This window comes from Macrotis lagotis, chromosome 8, assembly GCF_037893015.1.
Source record: "Macrotis lagotis isolate mMagLag1 chromosome 8, bilby.v1.9.chrom.fasta, whole genome shotgun sequence".
NCBI classification, from domain to species: Eukaryota; Metazoa; Chordata; class Mammalia; order Peramelemorphia; family Peramelidae; genus Macrotis; species Macrotis lagotis.
In genome coordinates, this window is record NC_133665.1 from 61,519,670 (window position 1) to 61,546,198 (window position 26,529).

A 26,529-nucleotide genomic window follows, 5' to 3' on the forward strand; every position below is an offset into this window, starting at 1 on the left:
CTTTTACAATGTTCTGGTTCTGCTCATCTCACTCAGCATCAGTTCATGCAAGCCTTCCCAGGCTTCTCTGAATTCCCATCTCTTCTGGTTTCTAATAGAACATACCATAAGGTACATATGTACCATAAGGTACATATACCACAATTTGTTCAGCCATTCCCCAACTGATGAACATTCACTCAATTTCCAATTCTTTGCCACCACAGACAGAGCTGCTATGAATATTTTTATACAAGTGATGCCCTTTTTGTGATCTCTTCAGGGCATAGACCCAGTAGTGGTACTGCTGGATTAAAGGGAATGCACATTTTTATTGCCCTTTGGGCATAATTCCAAATTGCTCTCCAGAAAGGTTGAATCAGTTCACAACTCCACCAACAATGCATTAGTGTCCCAGATTTCCCACATCCCTTTCAACATTGATCATTGTCCTTTCTGGTCATATTGGCCAATCTGAGAGGTGTGAGGTGGTAGCTTAGAGAGGCTTTAATTTGTATTTCTCTAATCAGTAATGATTTAGAGCAGTTTTTCATATGACTATGGATCGCTTTAATTTCCTCATCTGTAAATTGCCTCTACATATCAGTATTTTTTAGATTTCAGATGAACCTATATAACTTTGCTTTTCAACTTCCTCACTTTTCTGATCCAGTCATCAGAATCATATTGTAGTGTATGTCAAGTAGTGAATAGTGCTATGGAAGGGAAACTTTGACTAAAGAGTGGGAACAGACTGTGCCAGATGACAAGCTTTGAGCTCGGGTTGTAGGACTATGCCTTGTTCATAAGAAGTATTTAATTTGAATTAAGTTGAATTGACCTTGTAATGTGGAGGAAGAAAGAGAGGCCTCAGAAAGAGGTAATATGTGGAAAGAGGTCTAGACTTGGAAACTCTGGGTTTGCATCTGGCCTCTTCTACTTAAATGACCTTTTTGACCTTTGATAAGTCATTTAGCCTAGCTGGGCCTCAGCATTTTCATCTATGATATAAAGGAATTGGGGTAGATAGTTTCTAAGACCCTGTATTTTCCCTGATCAGCAATTGTTTGATTTTACTACTGACCCTGGCAGATACCTCTATTTATGCAGAATAGAAAATTCCTGGAGAGTTATATTGCATATATTTTTTCCCTTTATATTTTTACACTTAAAATTTTTTAGCTGATCCTGTCCTTGTAGCCAGGGAGTTTTGTTTTTCTTCAAAGTTTTATTTTTGTCTTCTTCTGGGATTACTTCTTAGATTTCACAACTCATAGAATTTCTCCATTGTCTTTCATGTTTTCTTCTATTCCTTCTATTTCCTTCAATTCTATTGAATTGGATATACTCAGATTAGTTATTGGATTGGGACTTTGGTCAGGCTCTACCACTTCTGGCACTTTGGGAAGGGTTGAGTAGACCCAGTTTGGTTCTGATTTGTAGTTTGGATGCTGTTAACTATTGCCATTCTAAATGAGCTGCTCAGACTGGGCTGAATTTCTGTCTCAGGCTCCAGGTGGTCCATTGGCCTCAGTCTGTTTTCTCCTCCTTCAAAAAAACCTTCATTTAGAAGTTGGTACCATTTTCTGCTATAACTCCAACATAGTTCATTTGAATGTTAGTGATTGTGCTGATTTTAGACCTCTTACAGGGTTTTTCTTTTTGGATATTTTGGGCCTGACTTGGCCTTGTTTATTGCTGTGATCATGTCACCCTCTACAGCGACTTATGTAGGCATACCTTATACCCCAATTCTCTTCTATTAAGCTAGGACTGTCCTGGATTCTGGCTCAGACCCCAGTTATGGCTATCAACTGAATTGAGAAGCCCTAAAGTGTACTCATTTAGAACATATACTAGATCCCAGTGCGCATTGTCTTCCTTGGCATGACCATTCTCTCTGTGTTTGCGGTATTCAAATCTAATTATTGGATCTTGAACTAGCTTCCCCGATATGATCCTTTATTCTGGTTTTATCTTTGTACAGTTGTGGATCAGACAGAAAATCTTTTTTTAAAAATTATTTTTCTTATCTGGGTTTCTTTTCAGAATAGTGTGTAAGAGGTTGTACTTTTGGGCAACTTTTTATGGCACCATCTTTTTTTTTTCTTTTGGCAAGGTAGTGGGGTTAAGTAATTTGCCCAAGGTCACACAACTAGGTAATTATTAAGCATCTTAGGCTGGATTTGAACTCAGGTCCTCTTGACTTCAGGGCTGGTGTTCTATTCACTGCACCTGCTCCCTATGTCACCATCTTAATCAGAAGTCCTAAATTCAGTTCTTTATCTTTTTTTTTTAACCACTAAAACAAACCTTTGGTTTTAGAAGATTTATTTGTTGATTCTCCTTACTAACAAAACTTCTATATAACATCTATTAGAAGAGTTTTTCTATAACTATATATAAAGCTTTTAACTTGATTCTCTGTGGCAAAAAAAATTAAGGGGCTGCATTTGCAAAAATGAATTGAAGTTCTTTGATTTCACATATTGGAGGCATATTTGTTTAGGAGGAAACATGCTTTTGTTTTTAACTCTTTTTTAAAACTTTAAGGCAATGGGGTTAAGTGACTTGCCCAACGTGACACAGCTAGGTAATTATTAAGTGTCTGAGGTCATACTTGAATTCAGGTCTTCCTGACTCCAAAGCTGGTGCTGTATCCACTGCGCCACCTAGCTGCCCCTTTGTTTGGAATTCAGCTTCTTCAAAAATGAGCAATTTCTATTTTTATTAATTTTATTATTTGTATTTCTTTTGTATTATAGCCTACCCATGAAGGTTACTTCTCTTGTTTGGATATCTGGACCCTTTTTTTGGACTACCTGACTAGTAAAATTAAAAGTCGTTTGGCAGACAAAGAAGCTGTACTCAGCAGGTAAAGAATAAAATTGTTGCTTGAAACTGAAATGGCATTTATTGATACCCCTTGTGGTCTAAAAGAAATGACAAAGACGATTCTCTGATGTTAGACAAGATCATGTTAACTTAAAAATATAGAATTGCCATTGCACATATTTTCCTTAAACCTCATTTACATGCCCATCACACATTTCTAGGTTTTTTTTAAGCTCATTAACATGATATTGAGAATTATACTGCAGAGAAATTTTTGGATCTAATGAAGCACATTATTTTATGATTAGTTGCAAGGTTCAACCTGCTAGTTAAACAGTCAAATTCAGGCTAAGTATTTGCAAACTCTTAAAGTAACTAAGTGTTTTTAATTGATAGATGCTTAGTATATTTCTCAATGAGAGGAATAAGAATTTTGGTCCACAGAAAAAAACTTTCATTGTCTTATTAAATTATATGCAGTATTGGGTAGAATTTAGATTATAGTATCACTTGAGATGTTAATACTATAAAAAAGCAAGAGGGCAGACTGTATTGTTAAAATTTTAAATCTATTTAAAAATATTGCCTCTTATTTGATACATGTTGTGGCAGCTCATGAGTTAACAATCCAATTACCATTTTGTACTAGCCTAGAGTTAGCCCCATTATAGTGGAATTTATTTAGATTTTAAACAATTTACAGCTATCATAATTTATTTGTAATTCATTTACTTAGAAAATACTGGCTATATATATATAGCCATTATTTTATGTTTGTGTGTATTGCTTAGATATGAAACTGGCTTCCATTTGAATGGATTGACATGTAAAAGTAGTGAATTTCCTATTGTTGTAATTGTGCAAGGATGACCATTTGTTAATGTGTCGTAGAAGGGATTCAGTTTGGACTAGGTGACCATTGAGGTCAGTTCAATCTCTTTATTTTATAGGTGTAAATAAGACATTGGAATTATGTGTTGTAAACTACACTTAAAAAACCAATCCAGAGTATTTATAATACAGATATTAACAAGTTACTACTTTAGTCAAAAATACTATCTTTTAGTTACAAAAAGGAAGTCCTACATTGGGAGATTATGTTGGTTCAGATGTGGTTATTACAAGTATATTCATATATCAGAAACCCTCATTGCAAAATAGCACTTCCTCTTTCTGGCATAATCCTCTTTGAAAATTATTGGTTGATTGGTTCTTTGTTTTCGAGGAAGACTAAAATCATATCACTATGTTGGGGTCAAGTTTATTTGACTGTGACTGATGAGACAGCTCTACTATAGGTCAGGCACACATAGTCCATATGACTATTTGGAATGGAGATGCCTCTAAATTTGTACATCTCATGTTTCCTTTGAGCTACTGCAGTTCTGCTTAGCTCATGGAGTATAGTACCTTCTTTGATGCAGGCTTGGCATGTTGTGAGTGGTACTGTGCTAGTACCATTTCTTCTGACCTCCATTTGAATACTTGATCTTGAAATGACTTTTCAGTAGAATATTCTTTGGAAAACATATGTTTGGCATTTGAACAACCCAACCAGCCCATAGGAGTAATGTTCTCTCTTGTTGAGTTTACATGCCTGGTGGTTCAGCTTGAGAAAAAGGACCTTGGTGTGTCTGGTATCTTATATTGCTAGATGATCTTGAGGATTTTCTAAGACAGTTCAATGGAAGTGAGTCAGTTTTCCTGGTTTTCTGCTAGCATATTGTTTAGGTTTCACAGGCATACAATAATGAAGTCAGCATTATAGCTCTATAGAGCTGGTAGACTGTCTCCTTTCCTACACTTCCCTTTGGAGACTCCCAAATATTGAACTAGCTCTGTCAATGCATGCATGCACTGACCTCATCATCTCTGTGGACATCCCAATGTAATATATACAATAAAACTATGCCTCTAGTGATTCCATGTAAGGATGGTATGGTGTTGGCTGATGGAGAAACCCTGTTTTCTTGGTGTTAGTTGTTAGGACAGAATTAGCATAAGCAGCAAGGAATTGTTGATCCATACTTTGTTGCATCTCAGCCTCAGAGACTGCATTGAGCACATAATCATTTGTGAGCAAAAAGTCATATAACTCTTCCTCTATTTTAGTCTTGATTTGCAGCTTTTTCAAATTGAATAATTTACCTTTAGTGCAATAGCAGACCCTGATGCCATTTTTGTCCTTGTTGAAGACATTAATATCATCACTGAAAAAATGTCTTGCTTAGGGGCATCTTGGTGGTACTTAAGATTACCAGCACTGGAGTCAGGAGGACCTGAGTTCAAATTGACCTCAAACACTTAATAATTAGCTAGCTGTGTGACCTTGGGCAAATCACTTAACTCCATTGCCTTGCAAAAAAAAAATATCTTGCTTAAAGCATTGTTGCTTCCCTCTGTTGGTGACTGGAAAAGTGTCATCCATTATCCCGAACACATGCCAATATGCCTAAAAATCATAATTGTAGAGGTGGAGTCAAGATGGCTAAGTGAGAGCTAGCATTTTGCCATAACTCTTTCATATCCTTCCCTACAATGACAAAGAGCACCAAACTAAATTCTAATAAGGAGGACAAGAATAAGTTATAGTGAGTCATTTTTCTATTGTCAGCTTAAGGCAAGTGAAGAGTGTCTGCAGATACAAAAGTCTGGCCAGGTGTACAGTGTGGTACCAGTAGTGATACCATAACAGACAGAAGCAGGGAGTAGCCCAGCACCCAAGGACAATAAGACTGAAAGTCCAGGGATAGTGTTTCATCCCTCTACTAGCTCTTGAAGCCTAAACAAGTACCATCTTGAAGCTGTCACCCTGTACCTGGTTCCAGGTTCCTCTCTGGCAGAGAGGAGTGAGTGTTGTGGAGAGAGAACGGGGGGGACCCTATGTGAGGAGCAAGAAACAAATTCCAGAACCATAGTTGTGTTGACTCTGAGTCCAAGAGCAAATGGAGGGCTCAGTTTTTAACTTTAATCCTGCACATACATGTAAGAGAAATAAACCAAGGCAAATCAGAACAAAAGAGAAGCCCCCAGTTCAGTTGCTTTCAATAGTAGAACCTGTCCAATGGATTAAGAGTGATTGACTCAAGCAGTAGTAGTCTGCAGAAACTTAACCAAATATAAGTCATCTGATGGAAATTAAAAGTCAGGAATTTGCAGGCCAGGAGAACAGTACAACAAAGGGAGCAACTAAGTGGTGCAGTGGCTAAGCACTGGACTTGGAATCAGTAGGAAGTCAGAAGAAGCAATAGGAGGACACTCTCAAGGTCCCTTTGAAGAACCCTGGAAGAGCTAGCACAGTACCATTCACAGATACCATGCCCTCATCAAAGGTGCTATGCTCTTTGAGCTAAGAACAGACAGATTCTCCTTGTATCTTTGGAAATAGTGAAAACTTGCAGGTTCTGAGACTGAGTTGTGAAAGCAGCAGAAAGATATAACAGAAGCTCAGGCCAGTTGCATCCCTTCATGTGAGCAGAGCCCAACACTAACCTTAAGTTCAGAGTCAAGGAATGGTCTGGAAGAATGAGCAGACATAAAAATCAGACCATAAAGTGCTAATATAGTGACAAGGAAATGCAAGACACAAACTCAGAAGGCAGTCACTTGAAAACATCTATAAACAAAGCCTCAAAGAAAAATGCAAATTGGACACAAGCCTGACAAGATTTCTAGAAGAGTTAGAGAGAATTTTTTTAAAGAGCAAAAATTAGATTGTTAAATTAATTTTACGTTAATCCTAACATTAATATTAATGTTTTTGAATGATTCTGTATAAAAGCTAATATATTTCTCTTTTATTAACAGTTATGTAGAGTAGTCAGACCTTGGTTCCAGGAGTGTGTTGTAGAAAGACTTTTCCTTCCACATCTTAAAATGGTTGGTTTTACAGATAAATCACTGTTCAAAATATGTTATTTGAAAATGGTGTTGATACTTGACTGCAGTGATAGTAGGGTTTAAAGTACCAAAACCAATTTCCTTTCTGAAAAACATTCAGTCTCTTTGGAAAAGCCTAGGTTTTTGTCCCCCCAAATTTTGACTGTTGTCACTGGTAGTCTTGGTTTTCTATACTGAATAACTATTTTTCTCATTGTTGATAATCTGTCATCCTGAAAAAGATGTGACTCACCATATCAGACAGCCTGAGCATTAAGTATATTTATTGTGATTTATCCTGTTAAGTGTGAGTTTGTTAACTGCTGTGACATTTATTGCTAGCTACCGTGAACCTAGTTGTGTGTAACTTGAGTATCTATGTATTGTAGCATCTTTCTCCATCCTCATCTAAATTGTGGTGGAGGACATTGATGCCCTACACATTGCATCTGTAGTATTACCAGAGGACTTTTACTTCAGGCATCTAATTTCTTTGCAGTATTCTGTTTCCAAAGGAAGAAGAGTTTTTAGTAATTATTATATTAGTATTTCCAGAATTTAATGCATTTTTATTTTTTTCTAGACCTAAAAAAATCAGGTAAAATGTGTTTCCTAAGAAGCAGCAGTATAGAGACAAATGTTCATTCATGTTTTTGAAGTTGCATTTTTGGAAAGAATTTTAGTACCAACTGCTGCTTGCAGGAAGTATTTTTGAATGTTTTCTTGTCATAATTTGAAAATGTAGGTGTGGTTAATACCCCAGGCACTGCACTAACATCCTGTCAATTGTGGTTTAAAGTTTTTATTTCATGTTTTAGGCATTAGTGTACACAGTCAGCAGCCCAGATATACATATGTGTGTGTATCTATTTCTGTATGTGTGTGTGCATGTGTGTGTAGGTATGTGTATATGGATGTGTATGTATATACATATGACAGGACTTATTCTGGAAGCTCAGAAAAGACTGGAATTGTTAAGATTCTTATATCACAGAGGCATCATGTTTTTAACCTTGTTGATTGACAGTAATTTATCAAGCTATTGTTGAAAGTTGTATTTTAGTCATTTCTGTGACCCCATTTGGGGTTTTCTTGGCAAAGATACTGGAGTGGTTTGCTATTTCTATCTACTGAGGAAACTGAGGCAAATAGGGTTAAGTGACTTTGCCCAGGGTCTCACAACTTGTGTCTGAGACTAGATTTGAACTTATGAAGGGGAAGTTTTCTTGATTCCAAGCCCAGTGCTGTAGCCTTTGCAGCATTTAGCTGTCCTGGTAGTTGAAAGTACTTGTCAAACAATTTAGATGACAATTGATAGTTGCTGTAATTGCCTTCTTTTTTTGGTCTGGTAAAGGTCAGGTAGTTATCCTGTAGAGTAACTCTTTTTCCCCCTCAAGGAAGATAAGCCAATTTGAAGCCTTTAGGTCATCTGGGCCTTGAAGTCAGAGTTCAAATGTGGCCTCAGACACTTACTGTGTTGACCCTGTCTGACTTGATTTCCTCATCTGTAAAATGAGCTGGACAAGGAAATGGCCAACCATTCCAGTATCTCTGCCAAGAAGACCCCATGAGTCAGATATGACTGAAAAATATAAAGGAAAGAGGTGTAGCAGTACCAGATCTTAAACTATGTTATAGTAATAATTAACAAAAGTATCTGATATTGGCTAAAAGATAGAAAGGTATTTCAGTGGATCAGACTAGACACACAATTTAATCAGGAAATGACTATATTAACCGTAAGTTTGATAAGTGTAAATACTTAAGTTTTGGGGATAAGAATTCATTATTTGGTAAAAATTATTGTGACAGCTAGAAAGAAGTCTGGCAGAAATTGGACATAATCCAATATCTTACACCATTTATCAAGATAAGGTCAAAACTTGGACAAAATAGATATTACAAGATAGATGTACAATATATGAATAAATGATAGAGAACAGTGAAGTATAAAATGAATAATTTCATTTACATTAAAGGTTTTGTTTCAAATAAAGCAAATTTAGTCAAGATCAGAAGGAAAGCAGGAAATTGGTAAAGGCATCTTTTTAAAAAAATTTTTAAAAAGATTTTATTTAGGGGTGGCTAGGTGGTGCAATGGATAAAGCACCAGCCTTGGAGTCAGGAGTACCTGGGTTCAAATCTGGTCTCAGACACTAAATAATTACCTAGCCGTGTGGCCTTGGGCAAGCCACTTAACCCCATTGCCTTGAAAAAACTAAAAAAAAAATTATTTATTTTGAAAATTACAGTTTTCTCCGAATCTTGCTTCCGTCCCCCCCAACCCTCCCACAGAAGGCAGTCTGTTATTAGTCTTTACATTGTTTCCATGCTATACATTGATCTAAATTGAATGTGTTGAGAGAGATATCATATCCTTAAGAAGAAAAAAAAATAAAAGATAAGAGATAGCAAAATTATATAATAAGATAATAGCTTTTTTTTTTTAAAATTAAAGGTAATAGTCTTTGGTCTTTGTTCAAATTCCACAATTCGTAAAGGCATTTTTATAGACAATTTCATAGGTAAAGGTTTCATCTCAAATGTTTAAAGAACTTTGTGAAATCTTTAAGAATATGAGTCATTCCTCAGTTGATAAAATGGTCAAATGATATGAGCAAGAAGTTTTACAATGAAGTCAAAAACAATTTATAGTCATATAAAAAAGTACTTTAATTCAATATTGATTAGAGAAATGTCAATTAAAATATCTTGATATTATATTTTATACCTATCAGATTGGCTAAAATGATTGAAGGGGAAAAGTGACAAATGTTGGGGGAGGGATTGTTGAAAAACTGGGACAATAATTCACTGTTGGTGGAACTTTGAAGTGATCTAACCATTTTGAAGAGCAATCTGAAATTGTGCTAGGAGAGTTATTAAACTGCCTATGTCCTTTGGTCCAGCAATACCACTACAATGTCTTTTCTAAAGTTGTTTAGAGAACAAGAAAATGAATCTATATGGTGGAAAATATAATAGTTTTCATTTTGAACAAGTTGTGGTATGATTGTGATGGAATATTTCTGTGCTATGAGAAATTATAAGCTTGATGATTTTTTAGAAAAAATATGGATGGACTTTCTCAGAGTAATGGAGTGAAATGAGCAGAACCAAGAGAATGTGTATACAGTGCAGTAATAGCAATATTGTTTTAAGAACAACTGAGCAAATAAGTCATTTTGACTATCATAAATACTCACCCACAGTAACTTGGTATTTACTATGAACCTATGAAGTTAATATGAACCTATGAAGGAAGACACTATCTGCATCGAGAAAGAAGTAATAATCTGAAGCAGATAAGGAATGATTTTTACATATACACAGATGTGAATTTTACATATATGCATACACATTTGTGCCTAATGGTAGCTATTTCTAGGGCAGGAGAAGGGAGAGAAGAGAAAAGGGAGAAAAGTTACAGGATACTTTATTGTATATTTAAAAGGCATAGCAGATTATACATAATACACATTCATGTACAATCATCTTTTTCTATTTTTGTTATGGAAATGCTTGTTTTATTTCTTAAATGCAGATATAAAAAAGGTCATTGCTAGTTTAATTAGAATAGTTTCAGTTCAGTGATGAGGTCAGAAACTGAATTGCAAAACATTTAAAGACAAGAGAATTTTAAGAGAAATTCTGAGCTTAACATCATTAAATAATAGAATGGGTAAAATGATAGAATGGATAAAAAGAAGATTGTATATAAAACTGTGGTTCTTATTATATACATAGCTTGATTTTCTTTTTACATATATCACAAATTCAACATGTAACTTTCAAAGCAGTATGGCTTGTTTTTTCCTGATCTTTTCTTCTGTTCACTTAAAGAATGCTTCGTTTCTTTCTTTTTCTTTTTTCTTTTTAACTTATCCCTAGCACCCATCTCCTTCTCACCTTCAAATTGGGGGAAAGCAAAATGAAATCATTTTTAATAATTATGCATATTCAATTAAAATTTGATTGCTGTACTGGCTGCATCTGAAAGTATATGTTCTATTCTGTATCTTGAGTCCATCATCTCTCTGTAAGGAGGTGGGTAGTGTGTTTCATAATTGGTCATCTGCAATTGTGGTTGAATATTGCATTGATAGGAGTTCTTAAATCTTTCGCAAGTTGTTTTTCTTTGCCCTGTTGTTATGGTAGACAGTGTTTTCTTGGTTCTGTTCACTTCTTTTTGCAATAATTCATAAAAACTTTCTCAGGATTCTCTGAAATAGTTTCTTTTGTAATTTCATATGCCATAGGTTGTCCATCCATGCCCTGATTGATGGATACTCCCACTTATTCCAGTTCATTGCTAAGCTACAGAAAAAAAAAAACCAAAAAACTTTTGATATTTGACATGTTGTTTTTTCCTTTTTGATCTTTTTTGGGGTGAGATAGAGGGCTCATAGGAATGTTACAGAAGATACACAATATAGAGTGGCTTTCTGTCACAACTCCACATGACTTTTTAGAATGGCTCCAACAGTTCATAGCTCCTCTAATAATCATTCCTAAGCACATTTTCCTTGTGGTCTCTCCACAATGGATGGGAAGTAGAACCTTAGACTTAATTGAATTTTCATTTTTCTAATAGTGATTTATCTACCTGGTCATATTCTTTTACCACATATGCTCAATTATACCCTAGTTGATTTGCTGAATATTCCAAATATTAATTGTGAGGAGGGGTAATAATCCTTCTACTGATACAAGTGGTAGTGAGGAGTTCAGTTAATAATAGTGAACACTTCCTATGTGCCAGATCCTGTGCTAAAGTATATTACAAATATGATCTCATTTGATCTTCACAACAACCCTGGAACAGAAGTGCTGTTATTATTATCTCAATTTTACAGTTATGGAAACTGTGGCAAACAAAAGTCGGGTGAATTACTGAGGAGTTCATAGTAGGTTTCTGAGGCTGGATTTCAACTCAGGTCTTACAGATTTTCATGCCTGGCATTATGTTCACTGTGCCAATTAGCTGCCTTCTCTGCTGTTAGTTTTTTGGGTTTTTACCTCAAAGGGCTTCTTGGTATCTTAGATTGTTGAGATGACTGCAATTGCTTTACCTCTTGTGCATAAAGAATGAAAATTGAAAAGAGGACATCAGATTGAGCAGTTAAGAAATTTTTGGTAATTCTGGAGAGTTGTTTTAGTTGACTGATGATGTGATAAGCCAGATATCAGAGTTGGGGCATGAACATGCAGAATAGAAGTGGAAACAAGTAATGTCCAGTGATCTCTATGACACAAAATTTCTTTTCTTTAGTTAGGATATCTAGTTCACCCTATTTGTTTATGATACACTTTGTACATATGTGTATGGTTATTTTGAAGCTGTAGATTTTTGTTGTTGACTTTTCCTCTTGAATTTTTCTTTCTTGTGTTTGTGATCTCTACTACCATTTTTCTTCAAGAATTGTAATTGCTATTTCACATGTTTTTTTTCTTGGTAAATGTATATAGGCAGTTTTCACCTTTAGGGTTATTTTGGTGACCTTTGGGAATAAGGCTTAGTGTCTTGTGTGACCTTTCTATCCCAGGAAAGTGAAACTTCTTGGCTCTAGTCTTCCAGGATACTTCTTATTTGTGATAACCTAGAATTAGGATTCCATTTATTAATTAATTTTCCATTTATAATTTATTAATTCCATTTATTAATATATTTAGCATAATTAATTTTGAGTACATGATTTCAAATCCCAATAACAATGTTGAAAGCAGTTCTTCCTCCACCTTATGTCTTACTTTTCTCTTCTTGGCAGGTACAAAGATGCCCTGGTCCTCTTGCTTACTGAGGTATTGAATCGGATACAGTTCAGGTACAACCAGGCACAACTAGAGGAGTTGGATGATGAGACTCTTGATGATGATGTAAGAAACATACTGTAGAAAATTTTTTGATCATTAAATTTTCAGCATAACATGTAATTGATTTAAATCACTAATGGGATTCTGTAAATCATTTATTTTTAGAAGTTGAGTTATTTTTAGCTTTTTTATCCATTTTTATATCTTTATTAAAAATGTTTCTAGTTTCCTTTTAATATGGTTTTACAAGCATTTTCAGTCATCTGTTTGTACCATGAGTGGGAGTGGAGAAGCATTATTTTTTTTTTTGTTTTCTTTTTTTAGGTTTTTGCAAGGCAAATGGGGTTAAGTGGCTTGCCCAAGGCCACATAGCTAGGTAATTATTAAGTGTCTGAGGTCATATTTGAACTCAGGTCCTCCTGACTCCAGGGTTGGTGCTCAATCCACTGCACCACCTAGATGCCCTGAGAAGCATTATTTTTGAGAAATGTGTTGGGTTATGTGGGAAACTCAGTTGATCTAATTTTGGTATGGGTTTGTCCTCTACTGCTACAAATTGTAAACCAGGCATTTTCTCTGCAGTTCTTGTCTGTAACTTTTATAAATCCTCTAAAAAGGATTTATAAATACATGCTGGTGCATTTTCTCTATTTTGTGGCTATTAATGCCATACTTGCTCTTTCTTTACCTCTCTTTTCTGGTTATACCTGTATTTTAATGATCACTTTTCTGCCACTTAAAGTACACAAATGCCTCTGAAAATGTGCTTCAGTTATCATGACCCACTGAGTTCTCTGCATATTTATTTTTCTGTGATTGTGATATACCATGATTGAGCACCATATAGAAATGCTAGGAGAATACTGATGTTAAAAAATAAAATTAGTGTTTTGGAGGATGGAGAACAACTTGGGATCATTGAAAGCATTATCCAGTTTCCTAAATGCCAATTCAACCAGCTCACTTTCTGTTTAGTCCTAGGTTTAACTTATTGTCCATCAGTAACTACTTTCCAAGATAAATATGTATTTTGATGGCTTATTTGCACATCATAATCAGATGAATATGCGTTTTTCTATCCACTTGTTTTTCCTGTGTGGATGATGAATTTTATGTACAAATGATCATTGGAAGTATGCTTCAATCTCCTTATTAGACTCAAATCTTAGACTGTTCTCTTTTTTGAGTCTATGGAGTTCATTGTGGAGGCTTTGAACTGTGCTATTACTTGATATATTTAGCATAATGCCCTCTTCAAATAGTCATTCCCAGAACCCTGACTTCTACAGGGAAATCCTCCTCTCTTTGACCTTTACATTGGACATCTTCTAGGATGTTGGTAATTGCAACCAGTCTAAGATACCAAATAGTCTAAGATACCAAATAGTCTAAGATACCAAATGTCTTCCTATATTAAATATCACTTAATGACAATTGCAGGATTGTTAAGTTTATCTTTCTAATTTCTTCTATTGAGGAATTCTACATCATCTTAACATATAGAGATACCATAATGAAAGAGACAATTTAGGCTGCAATTTTGTTCTGTTGAACCAAATGGGTTTTTTTGGTTATGATCAACATTGAGGGAGCTGTTACATCTTCATATTTCTCAGTTGCATAACTAGGGTGATATGGTCTTCTCTAGAAAATTATATGCAGAAGTCTAAAATTCTTTTTGAATTTTTATCGTGGATGCCTTCAAATTTTGATTAGGGTTTGTTTTCTCTTTCCAATGTCTCAATTGCCATTTCTGTTTTATTATAGAGAATAATCAATGCTGCAGTGATACATTCCAGATGTAGTAATTCCAGTAGTAATTCCAATGTAATTGACAAGGATATATTGCTATACAAAACTTGATATTTGTTTGATGTCTTTGTTATCCTTCCAGTTTTCTTTCCTAAATAAAACCTCTTGCAAAATTGGTCATTAGAGAATCTTGGGAAAAGGGACTGAAAAGAGGAATTGGGGGAAGAGACTGGGATAAGAATTAATTAACTATATACTTTAAGTATTTATAATTATTTTAAAATGTCTTTGAGATTTTTGAGTGCTAGATTGGATTTTCTTGGTATCATATTTTTAATCCTGGAATGAAATTACAGCTTCTGTGTACCCTGTTAAAAAAAAAAAACCAAAAACAAAAAACTGTTTTAACTGTGTGGCTTTGGGAAAGTCACAATTTTTAAAGCCCTTTATAAAAATTAAAAGCATTTTATATTTATTTGTAATTCTCATTGTAGTAGAATTACATAATCAAAAACAAAATAAATATTTTGGGGTTATTCTAGGTCTGGTTGATAATCTATTATTACTCTGGGGAAATATTTAGAATCCTTATATTTAGTCATTGGTTTTCTGCTATAGCTCTGTGACTTTTTTAAAGGATTGAGGAGCATTATAGTATGCTTTTTTCATCTTTGATTTGACTTTTGTCAGTTAATGAACTATATTCTATAGGTAAACTACAGAAAAACAAAGTACTGATCAGTTTTGGAGAATTCATTCCTATATTTCTTTTTACAGCAACAAACAGAATGGCAGCGGTACTTACGCCAGAGCTTGGAAGTTGTGGCCAAAGTCATGGAGCTCCTTCCCAGTCATGCATTCTCTACCCTGGTAACTAACTGTCTGAGGAAAAATTAATAGTGATTATTTTCTCCTTGACTTTAACAGCATGTCAGAGAGAATTAGGAAGCCAAAGCAGACTTTTAGCCCTTACTCTAAAACTGGCTGACTGTTGGATCTTGTGGAGGAATTTTCACATATTTGGGCTGTTTTCATATCTTTAAAAAGGAAGAACCTGGACTTCTTAGCTCTTACTAGCTCTAGTAGTCTATTTAATTAATAACATAAGCATTAAACTTAAGGTTTTATTCATTCATTCATACACACACACACACACACACACACACACACACACACATATTTAATAAAAGACTTTGGATTTGAATTTTTATAAATACATTTTCTTTTCTAGCTTCCTGCATTGAGGATGTATTTTATTGTCTTCCTAATTATATCTGGTAAAATTGAGGATGTATTTTATTGTCTTCCTAATTATATCTGGTAAAGGAACAATTTAACTGTAATTCCCATCCCATCCTATTTAGGAATTGGTTGTAAAGCATTACAAGTCTGGTGTAATTCTTTATGCTTATTTTGATTTTTTGGAATCTCTAATCACATGGCCTAATTTAATTCCTTTGGAAAATAATGTTGTATGAAGAAATCTTAAGTCCATCTCATCTTGTAAAGAAAGGAAACAAAATAAAAGTAATACAGTCAGCTTTTGTGTTACCAGCTAAGCTATGTGATCTCTTGTATTCTTTTCCCTGGTTAATAGTTTTAATTTGTCTTATGTTTTTCATAGTTTCCATCATATTCAAGTCTTTTTCCTTTTAATGTAATTGATTAGTAAAGCAGCTTATGAAATTAAAAGTTAAGAGAAATGGATTTTTGAATTGAACCTTTCTCTTTGTACTTTGTCACTCATTGATAAGATATACATAAAATATATGTTTTCTTTGAGTCATCAAGAGATGATTTTACTTAGTTTTAGTGAGGAAATTGTGGTCTGAGATGGCCTGTTATCAGAATACCAGGGGTAGGTGCTTACAGCTTAGATCAAAATATATCTTGGCTTAGGTTTAGATTTAGGTTTAGGACATAACTTGACTGTGAAACCTTTTTTCATCCTCCTTGCTTTTTGTGAAAGTGATGTAGTTGCCTTCCTTCATTTACTGAATGTTAATCCTCAAAGTAATTTCAGTGGTGGAAATCATTAGGAAAATTAGAGAGATTTACTTGAGCTATATATGTTTATATCTACAAATAGCCAGGATTCATAGAGTAAATAATTTCTGTTTCTACTTTCTCAGTTTTATTACACATTCCCCTTTTCAAATTGTTAGTTCTAGCCCAACTTACCTAGTCTTCACACATGACATTTCATCTCCTCTCTCTCTCTCTCTCTCTCTCTCTCTCTCTCTCTTTTTCTCTTTCTCTCTCTCTCTCTCTCTCTCTCTCTCTCTGTCTGTCTTTCACAGGGGCTCTTTTCTGTGGTTGGAATGCCCCCTCTCCTCTCTTTAATGCTTCTCAGAATTCTTAGTTCCCTTCAAAATGCAAATGCCACTTTGTGACTGCAGCCTTTGCTAATCCTCCTAGCTTTAATGCTTTTTCTGCTAAAATTACTGTGACATTATTTTTTATATATACTTAGATATGTACTTGTTTGTCTTTCCCAGTCAGATGTTAGCTCTTTGAGGGGAAGGAATTATTTCACTTTTGTCTTTGTGTCCCAGGTGCCTGACACAAATGCCTGGGACATAATGGGTGTCAATACATTTGTTGATTGATTCTATTTCCATACTTTTATCGCTGTATAATTTGATGTTAATGGGATTAAAACACATTTATGACTTTCACATTTGTTTCTTTGCTTTCAGTTCCCAGTTCTTCAGGACAATTTAGAAGTTTATCTGGGGTTACAGCAATTTGTAGTTACTTCAGGGTCAGGTAAACCTGTTTTCATTTTCTAATATAAGCAGTTATTTTAAAAAGGACTGATTCTTCTCTAATTAATGATTCTATTGCTTTCATAATGTTTCCCCATAACTCTCTCCCCTAAAATAAACTTAAAAAAGTTGTAATACTAAGACATTATGGGAGGGAAGAGATAAAAGATAAGGTGACAACAATATATTTCATTTATTGGATAAAAAAGGGGCCCAATTTAGGGCAGTGACACAGCTTATTAAAATCTTGACTGTCAGGCTGTCCTATTTTTGGTCTAGAACTTACCTTTTAGACTTCTACTTATTTGCATGCCCTTTTAAAATGCTTACATGATTTTTTTTAAATTAGACTATTTCTTTGTGCTGGAACACTTTTTTAAGTTAGGGAATTAAGTTGAAAAATGTTATCTTGCTCTTTAGCATACTATATTTCTCTTTTTCTAGTATTTAGATCAAAGGAATATGAGTTTAGACAGAGTATAATGTCATTATTGCACCTGCTATGACTTAATAATTGTCTCCCTTAATTTAAACTCCTCTTGGGAAATCTCTGAAGTAAGCTGGATTAAATTGCTTTGGCTTATTACTTATCCAATTTCTTAATTTAGTAACCATTTGTATTTTGGTTTCATTTAGAATTAGTAATTACTCTTCTCTTGAATTCCCCCTCTACTCCTTGCCCCAGCAACAATAAACTATTAATCTCTCAGCTTTATATTTCTGCTCAAACCTTAGTCATTCATGTTTTTTCCCTTTCAAACTTATGTTCTCTTTTCTCCCTTTTTATACACCATATCTTCAAATTCTTTCTTAACCTTCTTTAGGGCTTATAAATTTGTATTCTAAAATAGAAGATTAAATGTCAAATAAGTTACCCTCATTTAACTTCATGAGCTGGCATGAATCCTTCAAAATTCCTAATGAAATTTGCCTTTTTTTGTGGGGTGGGGTAGGGTAAAGTGAAAGACTATATGGTACAGTGGAAAGAGGACTGGATTTGGAGGCAATACCTGAGTTCACAATTTCAGCTTGGCAGTTTACAAATGGCTTGACCTTGGGTTTGACCTCTCTGGATTTTAATTTATTCATCTGTAAAAGGAGAGTGTTGTATTAGATAGATGATCTTGAAGTTCTTTTCCAACTCTCAGTTTGTGTGTTTAATTCCTACTTCTGTTCATTCTTCTATTCTTTATTACAGTACAGATTTTTCTTAGAGATTTTCAACAGTTGCTTAATCCTACTTGTCATAGTAATGTGCTATGCTACGTGCTAGCCTATGATTGATTCCCTTCTTTCTGCATGATCAGTATTACATAGTCTTGTCCTGATTGGAATAAAGCTATTGAGAGAAAAGAACATGGTTCCTGGGAAAACTTTTTGGTTTCAATGAACCAATTGAACATTTTTCTTTTATTATTGGAGCTTTTAAATAATGGGACCAGCCCCAAAGATTCTAGTATGGCACATGTCAAGTACAAAAAATGTTTTTTGGCTACTGGGATATAGATTAGAATAAAGTTATTTGTATGGATTTTTAATAGAACACTTTCCGAATCAAATTACTTCATGAAATCTTTCAATCCTTATTAAATTAATTTGACTTATAGCATGACATTAAATCTGCATTTCTCTACCTTGAATGGTATCATTCACAGCCTGTATAAAATATCAGACTACCCTTCAGAGACAAGTAGAATGAGTTGTATTTATGTCAAAGTTACTCTATTTGCCATACAAGTCTTAAGTACCTATGATGTCCAGCACATTTTGTTGGGTGCCCATGATCTAAGAGTTTAACCTTGATAAAATAAGATGATACTGTTTTCCTGCAGAATTTGTTAGCTTTTTTTCCTATTGTTTATTTAATAAGTTTTCATAGGAATTTATGGGGAATTATGTTGTTTTTAGGGATTCATTCTAGTAGGTGGTTTCTTAAAGCCCTTTTAGGGTTAGAAGTTGGATGTATGTATAATATAGTGGCAAGAGTGCTGTATTCTAGATTCAGATTCCACGTCAGTAATTTTTTTTTTGAGGTTTTTGCAAGGCAAATGGGGTTAAGTGGCTTGCCCAAGGCCACACAGCTAGGTAATTATTAAGTGTCTGAGACCGGATTTGAACCCAGGTACTCCTGACTCCAAGGCCAGTGCTTTATCTACTACGCCACCTAGCTGCCCCAACTTCAGTAATTTTTACTATATGACTTTGAGTGAGTCAGTGTCCTCTTTCTAGACCTTCGTTTCCTTAGCTATAGAATGAAGACTGAACTAAAAATTTCTGGGATGCATTTGAATTTTAAAGTTATGATCCTCTGCTTTTAATCTAACAGTATGTGAAATTGACAGTTCTTTGCAGTTAGGGACCTTGCATGATGTCTTTATGTCCTCTCATAGTGTTGCATGCTTACCTATGTGTTTGGTAAATATTTTTTTGAATGATGCTAGTAGCATTCACAGTTTGTTTTTTAGACTGATTAAAAATAGAACACAAAAACTTTCAGTTAGAAACCAGCTTAACTTTCTTAAATGGATTTCTTTTTCATGCTTCTGAATGTAAAAGCAATAGTAAACTAACTGAGACTAATCTGACAAGTTTCATTTTTGTGATGTATTTTGACATGAGGCATTTTGTCAGAGGGGTTTTTCAAGTTGGCAAGCTCAAACTAGGAAATATGCCTGACCAGGTTGATGGTGGAGTAATGTCAGTGTGGCTGAGTAATGACAGGGACCCACCTGATCTCTCCCTCCAAACAAACTCTTAAATAAACTCTCCCAAATCAATTTTGGAGCAGCAGAACCAACAAAAGGATGGGGTGAGACAGTGTGCCAGCCTATGACAAAGTAGAATGTTGACAGGAAAGGTCTTTCTTACTGGGGTGAGAATGGAGTGCAATCTGGCTCAGACTGTTCCCATCAAACCAGCAGCAGGCAACTGAATTGGTTGGTAATAATGGTTTCCAGAGCTCTTGGCGGGGTGGGGGTGGATCAGACCTCTAGTTAGAAAGAGATTACAGGGGACTCTGCTGGCACTGGATGTGTAAGACTCTTATGTTGTTGATGTGCAAGTTCTGGATTGCGGTCCCAGGACAAGGAGGAGGTTGTAGGGGGAGTAGGATCCAGATCATAATTCCTGGGCAGAAAAGAATGCTTGTGGTCTTTGACAGATCAGAGTACAGACCAGAGGATCATGCCACCTTGGAAGAACTAAAAATTGGAAACATATAGTGTGCTTTCTCTTCTCTCCCTGCCCCCCCTCCAGTCTTGAAAACAATGGCACAAAAATCTGTAGTTGGAATTAATGCTCCTCTGGGAGTGGAGTACAGCTTTAACATAAAGGCAAGAAATAGGCTGGAAAAATGAACAAACAACAACAAAAAAGAACTTGTGTTACAAGAAAAAAATCAAAACTCAGAAGTTAAATCAACTTTATCCAAAACCTCAAAGTAAAACGTGAACTGGTTTCAGGCCTCACAAGCATTTCTGGAACAGCTTAATGAGGATTTAAAAAATCAAATAAGAGAGGAAGAGGAAAAAATTGGGAGAAGAAATGAGATGTGATGCAACAAAATTAAGAAAGAAGTCAATAGCGTAGTACAAAAATACTGAAGAAAATAACATATTAAAAAAACAGCATAGGCCAAATGGTAAAGGAAGCACAAAAATCCACCAAAGAAAGAACATAGTTTTTTTTGGCTAAATAGAAAAAGATATAGAAAAATTCAGTGAAGGATCCCTTAAAAAGGAAGTCATATGGAAAAAGATGTACAGAAATTCATTGAAGATGTCCTTAAATACTAGAATTGGTAAAAGGAAAAGGAGGTATGAAAGTTCACTCCAGAAAATAAATCCTTAAAAATGAGAATTGGACCAGTGGAAGCTAATGAATTCATGAACTCTTAAGAAACAATAAAATAAAACAAAATCAAAAGAATGAAAAAAAAAGAAGGAAAAGATGGAATATCTCATTAGGAAAACAATTCATCTGGAAAATAGAGTGAGGAGAAATAATTTTAAGAATTATTAAACTATTTGAAATTCAAGATCAAAAATCATCTTTCAGATATCATCTTTCAGAAATCTATCAAGGAAAACTGCCCTGATATTCTAGAACCAGAGTATAAAATAGACATTGAAAATCCACCGATAGGGGTGGTTAGGTGGCGCAGTGGATAGAACACCAGCCCTGGAGTCAGGAGTACCTGAGTTCAAATCCGGCCTCAGATACTTAATAATTACCTAGCTGTGTGACCTTGGGCAAGCCACTTAACCCCATTGCCTTGCAAAATCAAAAGAAAAGAAAAGAAAATCCACCGATAGCTTCCTAAAAGAGATCCCTAAATGAAAACTTTCAGGAATATAACCAAATTCCAGAGCTCCAGGGCAAAGAAGAAAATATTGCAAGCAACCACAGAGAATCAGTTCAGATATTATGTAGCCAGAGAGTATAACACAAGATTTAGCAGCTTCTACTTGAAAAGATTGGAGAGTTTAGAATGTGATGTTCAAAGGGATAAAGGAGCTAGGTTATAGTAAAAAACCACCTACCTTGAAAAAACAGTATAATCTTTAGGGGCAAGGGTAATGGATATTTAATGAAATAGAGGGCTTTTAAGGTTCCGGATGAAAAAACTGGAGCTGTATAAAATTTGACTTTAAAATACAAGATTCAGGAGAAGCATAAAGTTAATAGGAAAGTGAAATCATAAGGAGCTCAATAAGGTTAAAATGTATACATTCCTATATGGTAAGGTGGTACTTGTAACTCCTAAGCACTTTGTGCTTAGGGCAGCTGTCGTTAGGGTAGTTAGAAGTAGTGTATATATATATTAAATAGCTTGGATGTGAGTTGACTATGATGGGATGATTTCTAAAAAAAGAATTGAGAAAGAGGGATGCACTGGGAGAAGGGGGAAGGGAGAGAGGTAAAATGGAGTAAATTATCTCATTAAAGAAGTGAAAAAAAGCTTCTACGAGGGGAGGGGAAAATGAACTGGTAGTTGGCAATGCTTGAACTTTAATTTCCTTGTAATTGGCCTTGTAAATCCTTTCCTTGTAAATCAATCTTACCCCACAGGAAAGGAGAGAAAGGGAATAAGAGAAAGGGGGTGGATTAGAAGAGTCAGTTGTTAGAAGCAAAGCACTTTTCAGGCGGGACTGGGTGAAAGAACAGAGAGAGAGAGAGAGAGAGAGAGAGAGAGAGAGAGAGAGAGAGAGAAGGATACACAAAGGAAAAATAGGATGGAGGAAAATATATAGTAATAACTAAAAAAATTTTATAGTCTGTTTCTCTGATTGAGGCATCATTTTTCAAATATAGAGAGAACTGAGTCAAATCATAAAAATATATATACAATCCCCATTCGATAAATGATCAAAAGATATGAATAGGCAGTTTTCAGATGAAGACATTAAAGCTACCATAACCACATGAAAAAATGCTCTAAATCACTGTTGATTACAGAAATGCAAATTAAAACTCTGAAATACCACCTCATCCTATCAGATTGGATATTATGATAGGAAAAGAAAATGACAAATGTTAGAGATGTGGGAAAATTGGGACACTAAAAGCACTCTTGGTGGAGTTGTAAAGTGATCCATTCATTTTTTTTAAAGATTTTATTTATTTTGAGTTTTATAATTTTTCCCCTAATCTTCCTTCCTTCCCCCCACCCCCCACAAAAGGCATTTGCCAGTCTTTAGATTGTTGCCATGGTATACATTGATCCAGATTGAATGTGATGTGAGAGAGAAATCATATTCTTAAGACAGAAACATAAAGTATAAGAGATAGCAAGATCAGACAATAAGTTATCAAGTTTTTTTATTCTAAATTAAAATTAATAGTCCTTAGTCTTTGTTCAAACTCCGTAGTTCTTTCTCTGGATACAGATGGTATTCTCCATTGCAGACAGCCCCAAATTGTCCCTGATTGTTGCACTGATGGAATGAGTGAGTCCATCAAGGTTGATCATTGCCCCATGTTGCTGTTTGGGTATACAGTGTTTTTCTGGTTCTGCTCCTCTCACTCAGCATCAATTTATGCAAATCCCTCCAGGCTTCCCTCAATTCCCTCCTGGTTTCTAATAGAACAATAGTGTTCCATGACATACATATACCACAGTTTGCTAAGGCATTCCCCAATTGAAGGACATTTACTTGATTTCCAATTCTTTGCCACTACAACCAGACCTAGTAGTAGTAGTAGTATTGCTGGATCAAAGGGTATGTACATTTTTTATTGCCCTTTGGGTGCAGTTCCAAATTTCTCTCCAGAAAGGTTGGATGAGTTCACAGCTCCACCAACAATGTAATAGTGTCCCAGATTTTTCACAACACTTCCAACAATGATCATTATTCTTTCTGGTCATATTGGCCAGTCTGAGAGATGTGAGGTGGTACCTCAGAGAAGCTTTAATTTGCATTTCTCTAATAAGTAATGATTTAGAGCAAATTGTCATATAACTATGGATTACTTTGATCTCCTCATCTGTAAATTGCATTTGCATATCCTTTGACCATTTGTCAATTGGGGAATGGATTTTTTTTTAAATTTTGACCCAATTCTCTGTATATTTTAGAAATGAGTCCTTTGTCAGAAACATTAGTTGTAAAAATTGTTTTCCAGTTTACTACATTTCTTTTGATCTTGGTTACAGTGGTTTCATCTGTGCAAAAGCTTTTTCACTTAATGTAGTTGAAATCATCTAGTTTGTTTTTAGTGGTTCCCCATCTCTTCCTTACTCATAAACTGCTCCCCTTTCCATAAATCTGGCACATAAACTAGTCCTTGATCTTCTAGTTTGCTTATAGTATCTTTTTTTATGTCTAAATCCTGTATCCATTTTGATCTTATCTTGATATAGGATGTGAGGTGTTGGTCTAATCTAAGTTTCTTCTAATTTTCCCAGCAGTTTTTATCAAAGAGAGTTTTTATCCCAATAGCTGGATTCTTTGGGTTTATCAAACAGCAGATTACTATAATTGTTTCCTGCTATTGCATCTGGTCTATTCCACTGGTCCACCGCTCTACTTCTTAGCCAATACCAGACAGTTTTGATGACTGATGCTTTATAATATAATTTTAGATCTGGTAGGGGTAAGCCACTTTCTTTTTGTACTTTTTTTCATTAAATCCCTGGAAATTCTTAACTTGTTATTTCTCCATATGAATTTACTTACAACTTTTTCTAACTCATTAATTTTTTAGAATTTTGATTGGTAGGGCATGAAACAGGTAGTTCAGTATTGGTAGAATTGTCATTTTTATTATATTAGCTCAACTTATCCATGAGCAGTTGATGTTTGCTCAGTTATTTAAATCTGATTTAATTTGTGTGAGGAGTGTTTTATAATTGTTTTGAAAAGGTTTCTAAATCTGCCTTGGTACATAGATTCCCAGGTATTTTATATTGTCTGAGGGTACTTTGAATGGAATTTCTCTTTCTAGCTCTTCCTGCTGTATTGTGCTAGTCATATATAGAAAAGTTGAGGATTTATGAGGGTTTATTTTATATCCTGAAACTTTGCTAAAATTGCTAATTTGGTCTATTCTTGAGAGGATTTTGAAACTATCCCTAAAGGGCTATAAAACTGAATGTATCCTCTGACCCATCTGTAACACCATCAGGTCTGAGGAAAAGGACCTATATGTACAAAAAATACATATAATAAGTTCTTGTGGCAAAGAATTGGAAATTGAAGGGATGTCCACTCTTTGGGAAATGGATGAACAATATATGGTATATGATGTAATGGATGCTATTGTGTTATGAGGATGCTTTCAGAAAAACTTGGACATTTATGAAATGTTGTAAAGTAAAATGAGTAGAACCAGGAGAACATTGTACACATTAACAACAGTATTTTATGATGGTCCATCATAAATGATTTAGCTATTATCAACAATACTACTATCCAAGAATTCTGAAAGATTCATAATGAAATATGATATATCTACTTCATTGAGAAAGAAGGTACTTTTTTCTTTTTTCTTTCTTTTATTAGATTAACATTAATAAAATATTCTTGTTTAAGAGTAAACAAAATACCCCCTCCCCCCCCCATAAATATAGACTTGCTTGAGTGATAAAGTAAAGGGGAGAGAAAAAAAATTAAAATAAAAAAATAATAGTAATAATTGTAGGTATGGTCAGGTGGTACAATGGACAGAGCACCAGCCTTGGAGCCACGAGCACCCGAGCCCACATCTGGCTCCGTACACCCAACAATCACCCAGCCGTGTGACATGCAAGCCACCCAAACCCCACTGCCCTGCAAAAACCAAAAAAAGAAAAAAGAAAAAAAAGACCCAAAATAAAATAAAATAAAATAGTAATAATAGTAGGGGTGGCTGGGTGGCAGACAAAGCATTGGCCCATGAGCCAGGAGCACCCGGGTCCAAATCTGGCCTCAGACACCCAATGATCACCCTGCTATGCGGCCCCAGGCAGGCCACCAAGCCCCATTTGCCCCGCACCCCCCCCAAAATAATAATAATAAAAAAATGTGCTTGAGTCTTTGTTCCAACACCAACAACTCTGTTGTGGGTGGATCACATTCTTTATGATAAGTCCATGGCAAAAGTTACTTCCATATTTTCCCACCATTGCCATTACTGATTGCAATTCCTTCCCTTTGTATTTCTCCACTACCATGTACTATATTTTCTCTCTCCTTTCACTCTGAGTCTGCTGTAGTGTATCTGAGTGGCACAGCAGACAGATCCCCAGCTCTGGGGCCAAGAGGCCCTGAGCTCCCATACCACCCCTTAGGCCCAGCATCCACCTGACCCTGTGGTCCCGGACAGGCCATCCAATCCCAGCCCCTTGCAAGAAGTAAAAAAGAAAATGTGTTATAACTGACCACTCTCCCCCCATGGTCCATCCTCTCCTCCATCACTCACATCCTCCCCTTCCCCCTGTCCCCCCCTCTCTCCTTCTTACTCCAGATGCCTATACCCCATTGAGTATATATGCTGTTTCCTCTCCTAACCACCTCTGATGAGAGCGGTTTCCTTCATTCCCCCTTGCCTTTCCCCCTTCCATATCATTGCAGTAGCTCACTGTAATAAAGAAAAATCTTATTATATGAAATATCTTGGCCTATTCCCCCCTCTCCTTTTTCTCCCATTACATTTCCCTTTTTTTCTATTGACTCCATTTTTACACCATATTTTATCTTCATATTGAGCTTTCTCCTGTGCTTCAATTATAAAAGCTCCCTCTACCTGCTCTATTAACTGGGAAGGTTCATATGAGTATTATCAGTGTCATTTTTCTATGCAGGAATACATGTAGTTCATCATTAAGTCCCTCATATTTTCCCCCCTCCTTCAATCTCCATGCTTCACCTGAGTCCTCTATCTGAAGATCAAACCTTCTGTTTAGCTCTGGCCATTCCAAAAGGAACATTTGAAATTCCCCTGGTTCATTGAAAGTCCATCTTTTTCCCTGGAAGAGGACATTCAGCCTTGCTGGGTAGTTCATTCTTGGCTGCATTCTAAG

General features: G+C 35.3%; 1 protein-coding gene across 4 annotated transcripts in view; it reads left to right on the top strand.

The window, feature by feature from the left end:
- Positions 1-26,529, top strand: part of XPO6 (exportin 6) — a 136,152-nt gene that overhangs the window by 74,998 nt on the left and 34,625 nt on the right. For all 4 annotated transcript variants that reach the window (XM_074197378.1, XM_074197376.1, XM_074197377.1 and 1 more), the window contains 4 exons: positions 2,745-2,854; positions 12,462-12,570; positions 15,037-15,129; positions 16,959-17,028. In XM_074197378.1, coding sequence (XP_074053479.1) covers positions 2,745-2,854; positions 12,462-12,570; positions 15,037-15,129; positions 16,959-17,028 — 382 coding nt within the window. The remainder of the gene's footprint in view (positions 1-2,744; positions 2,855-12,461; positions 12,571-15,036; positions 15,130-16,958; positions 17,029-26,529) is intronic.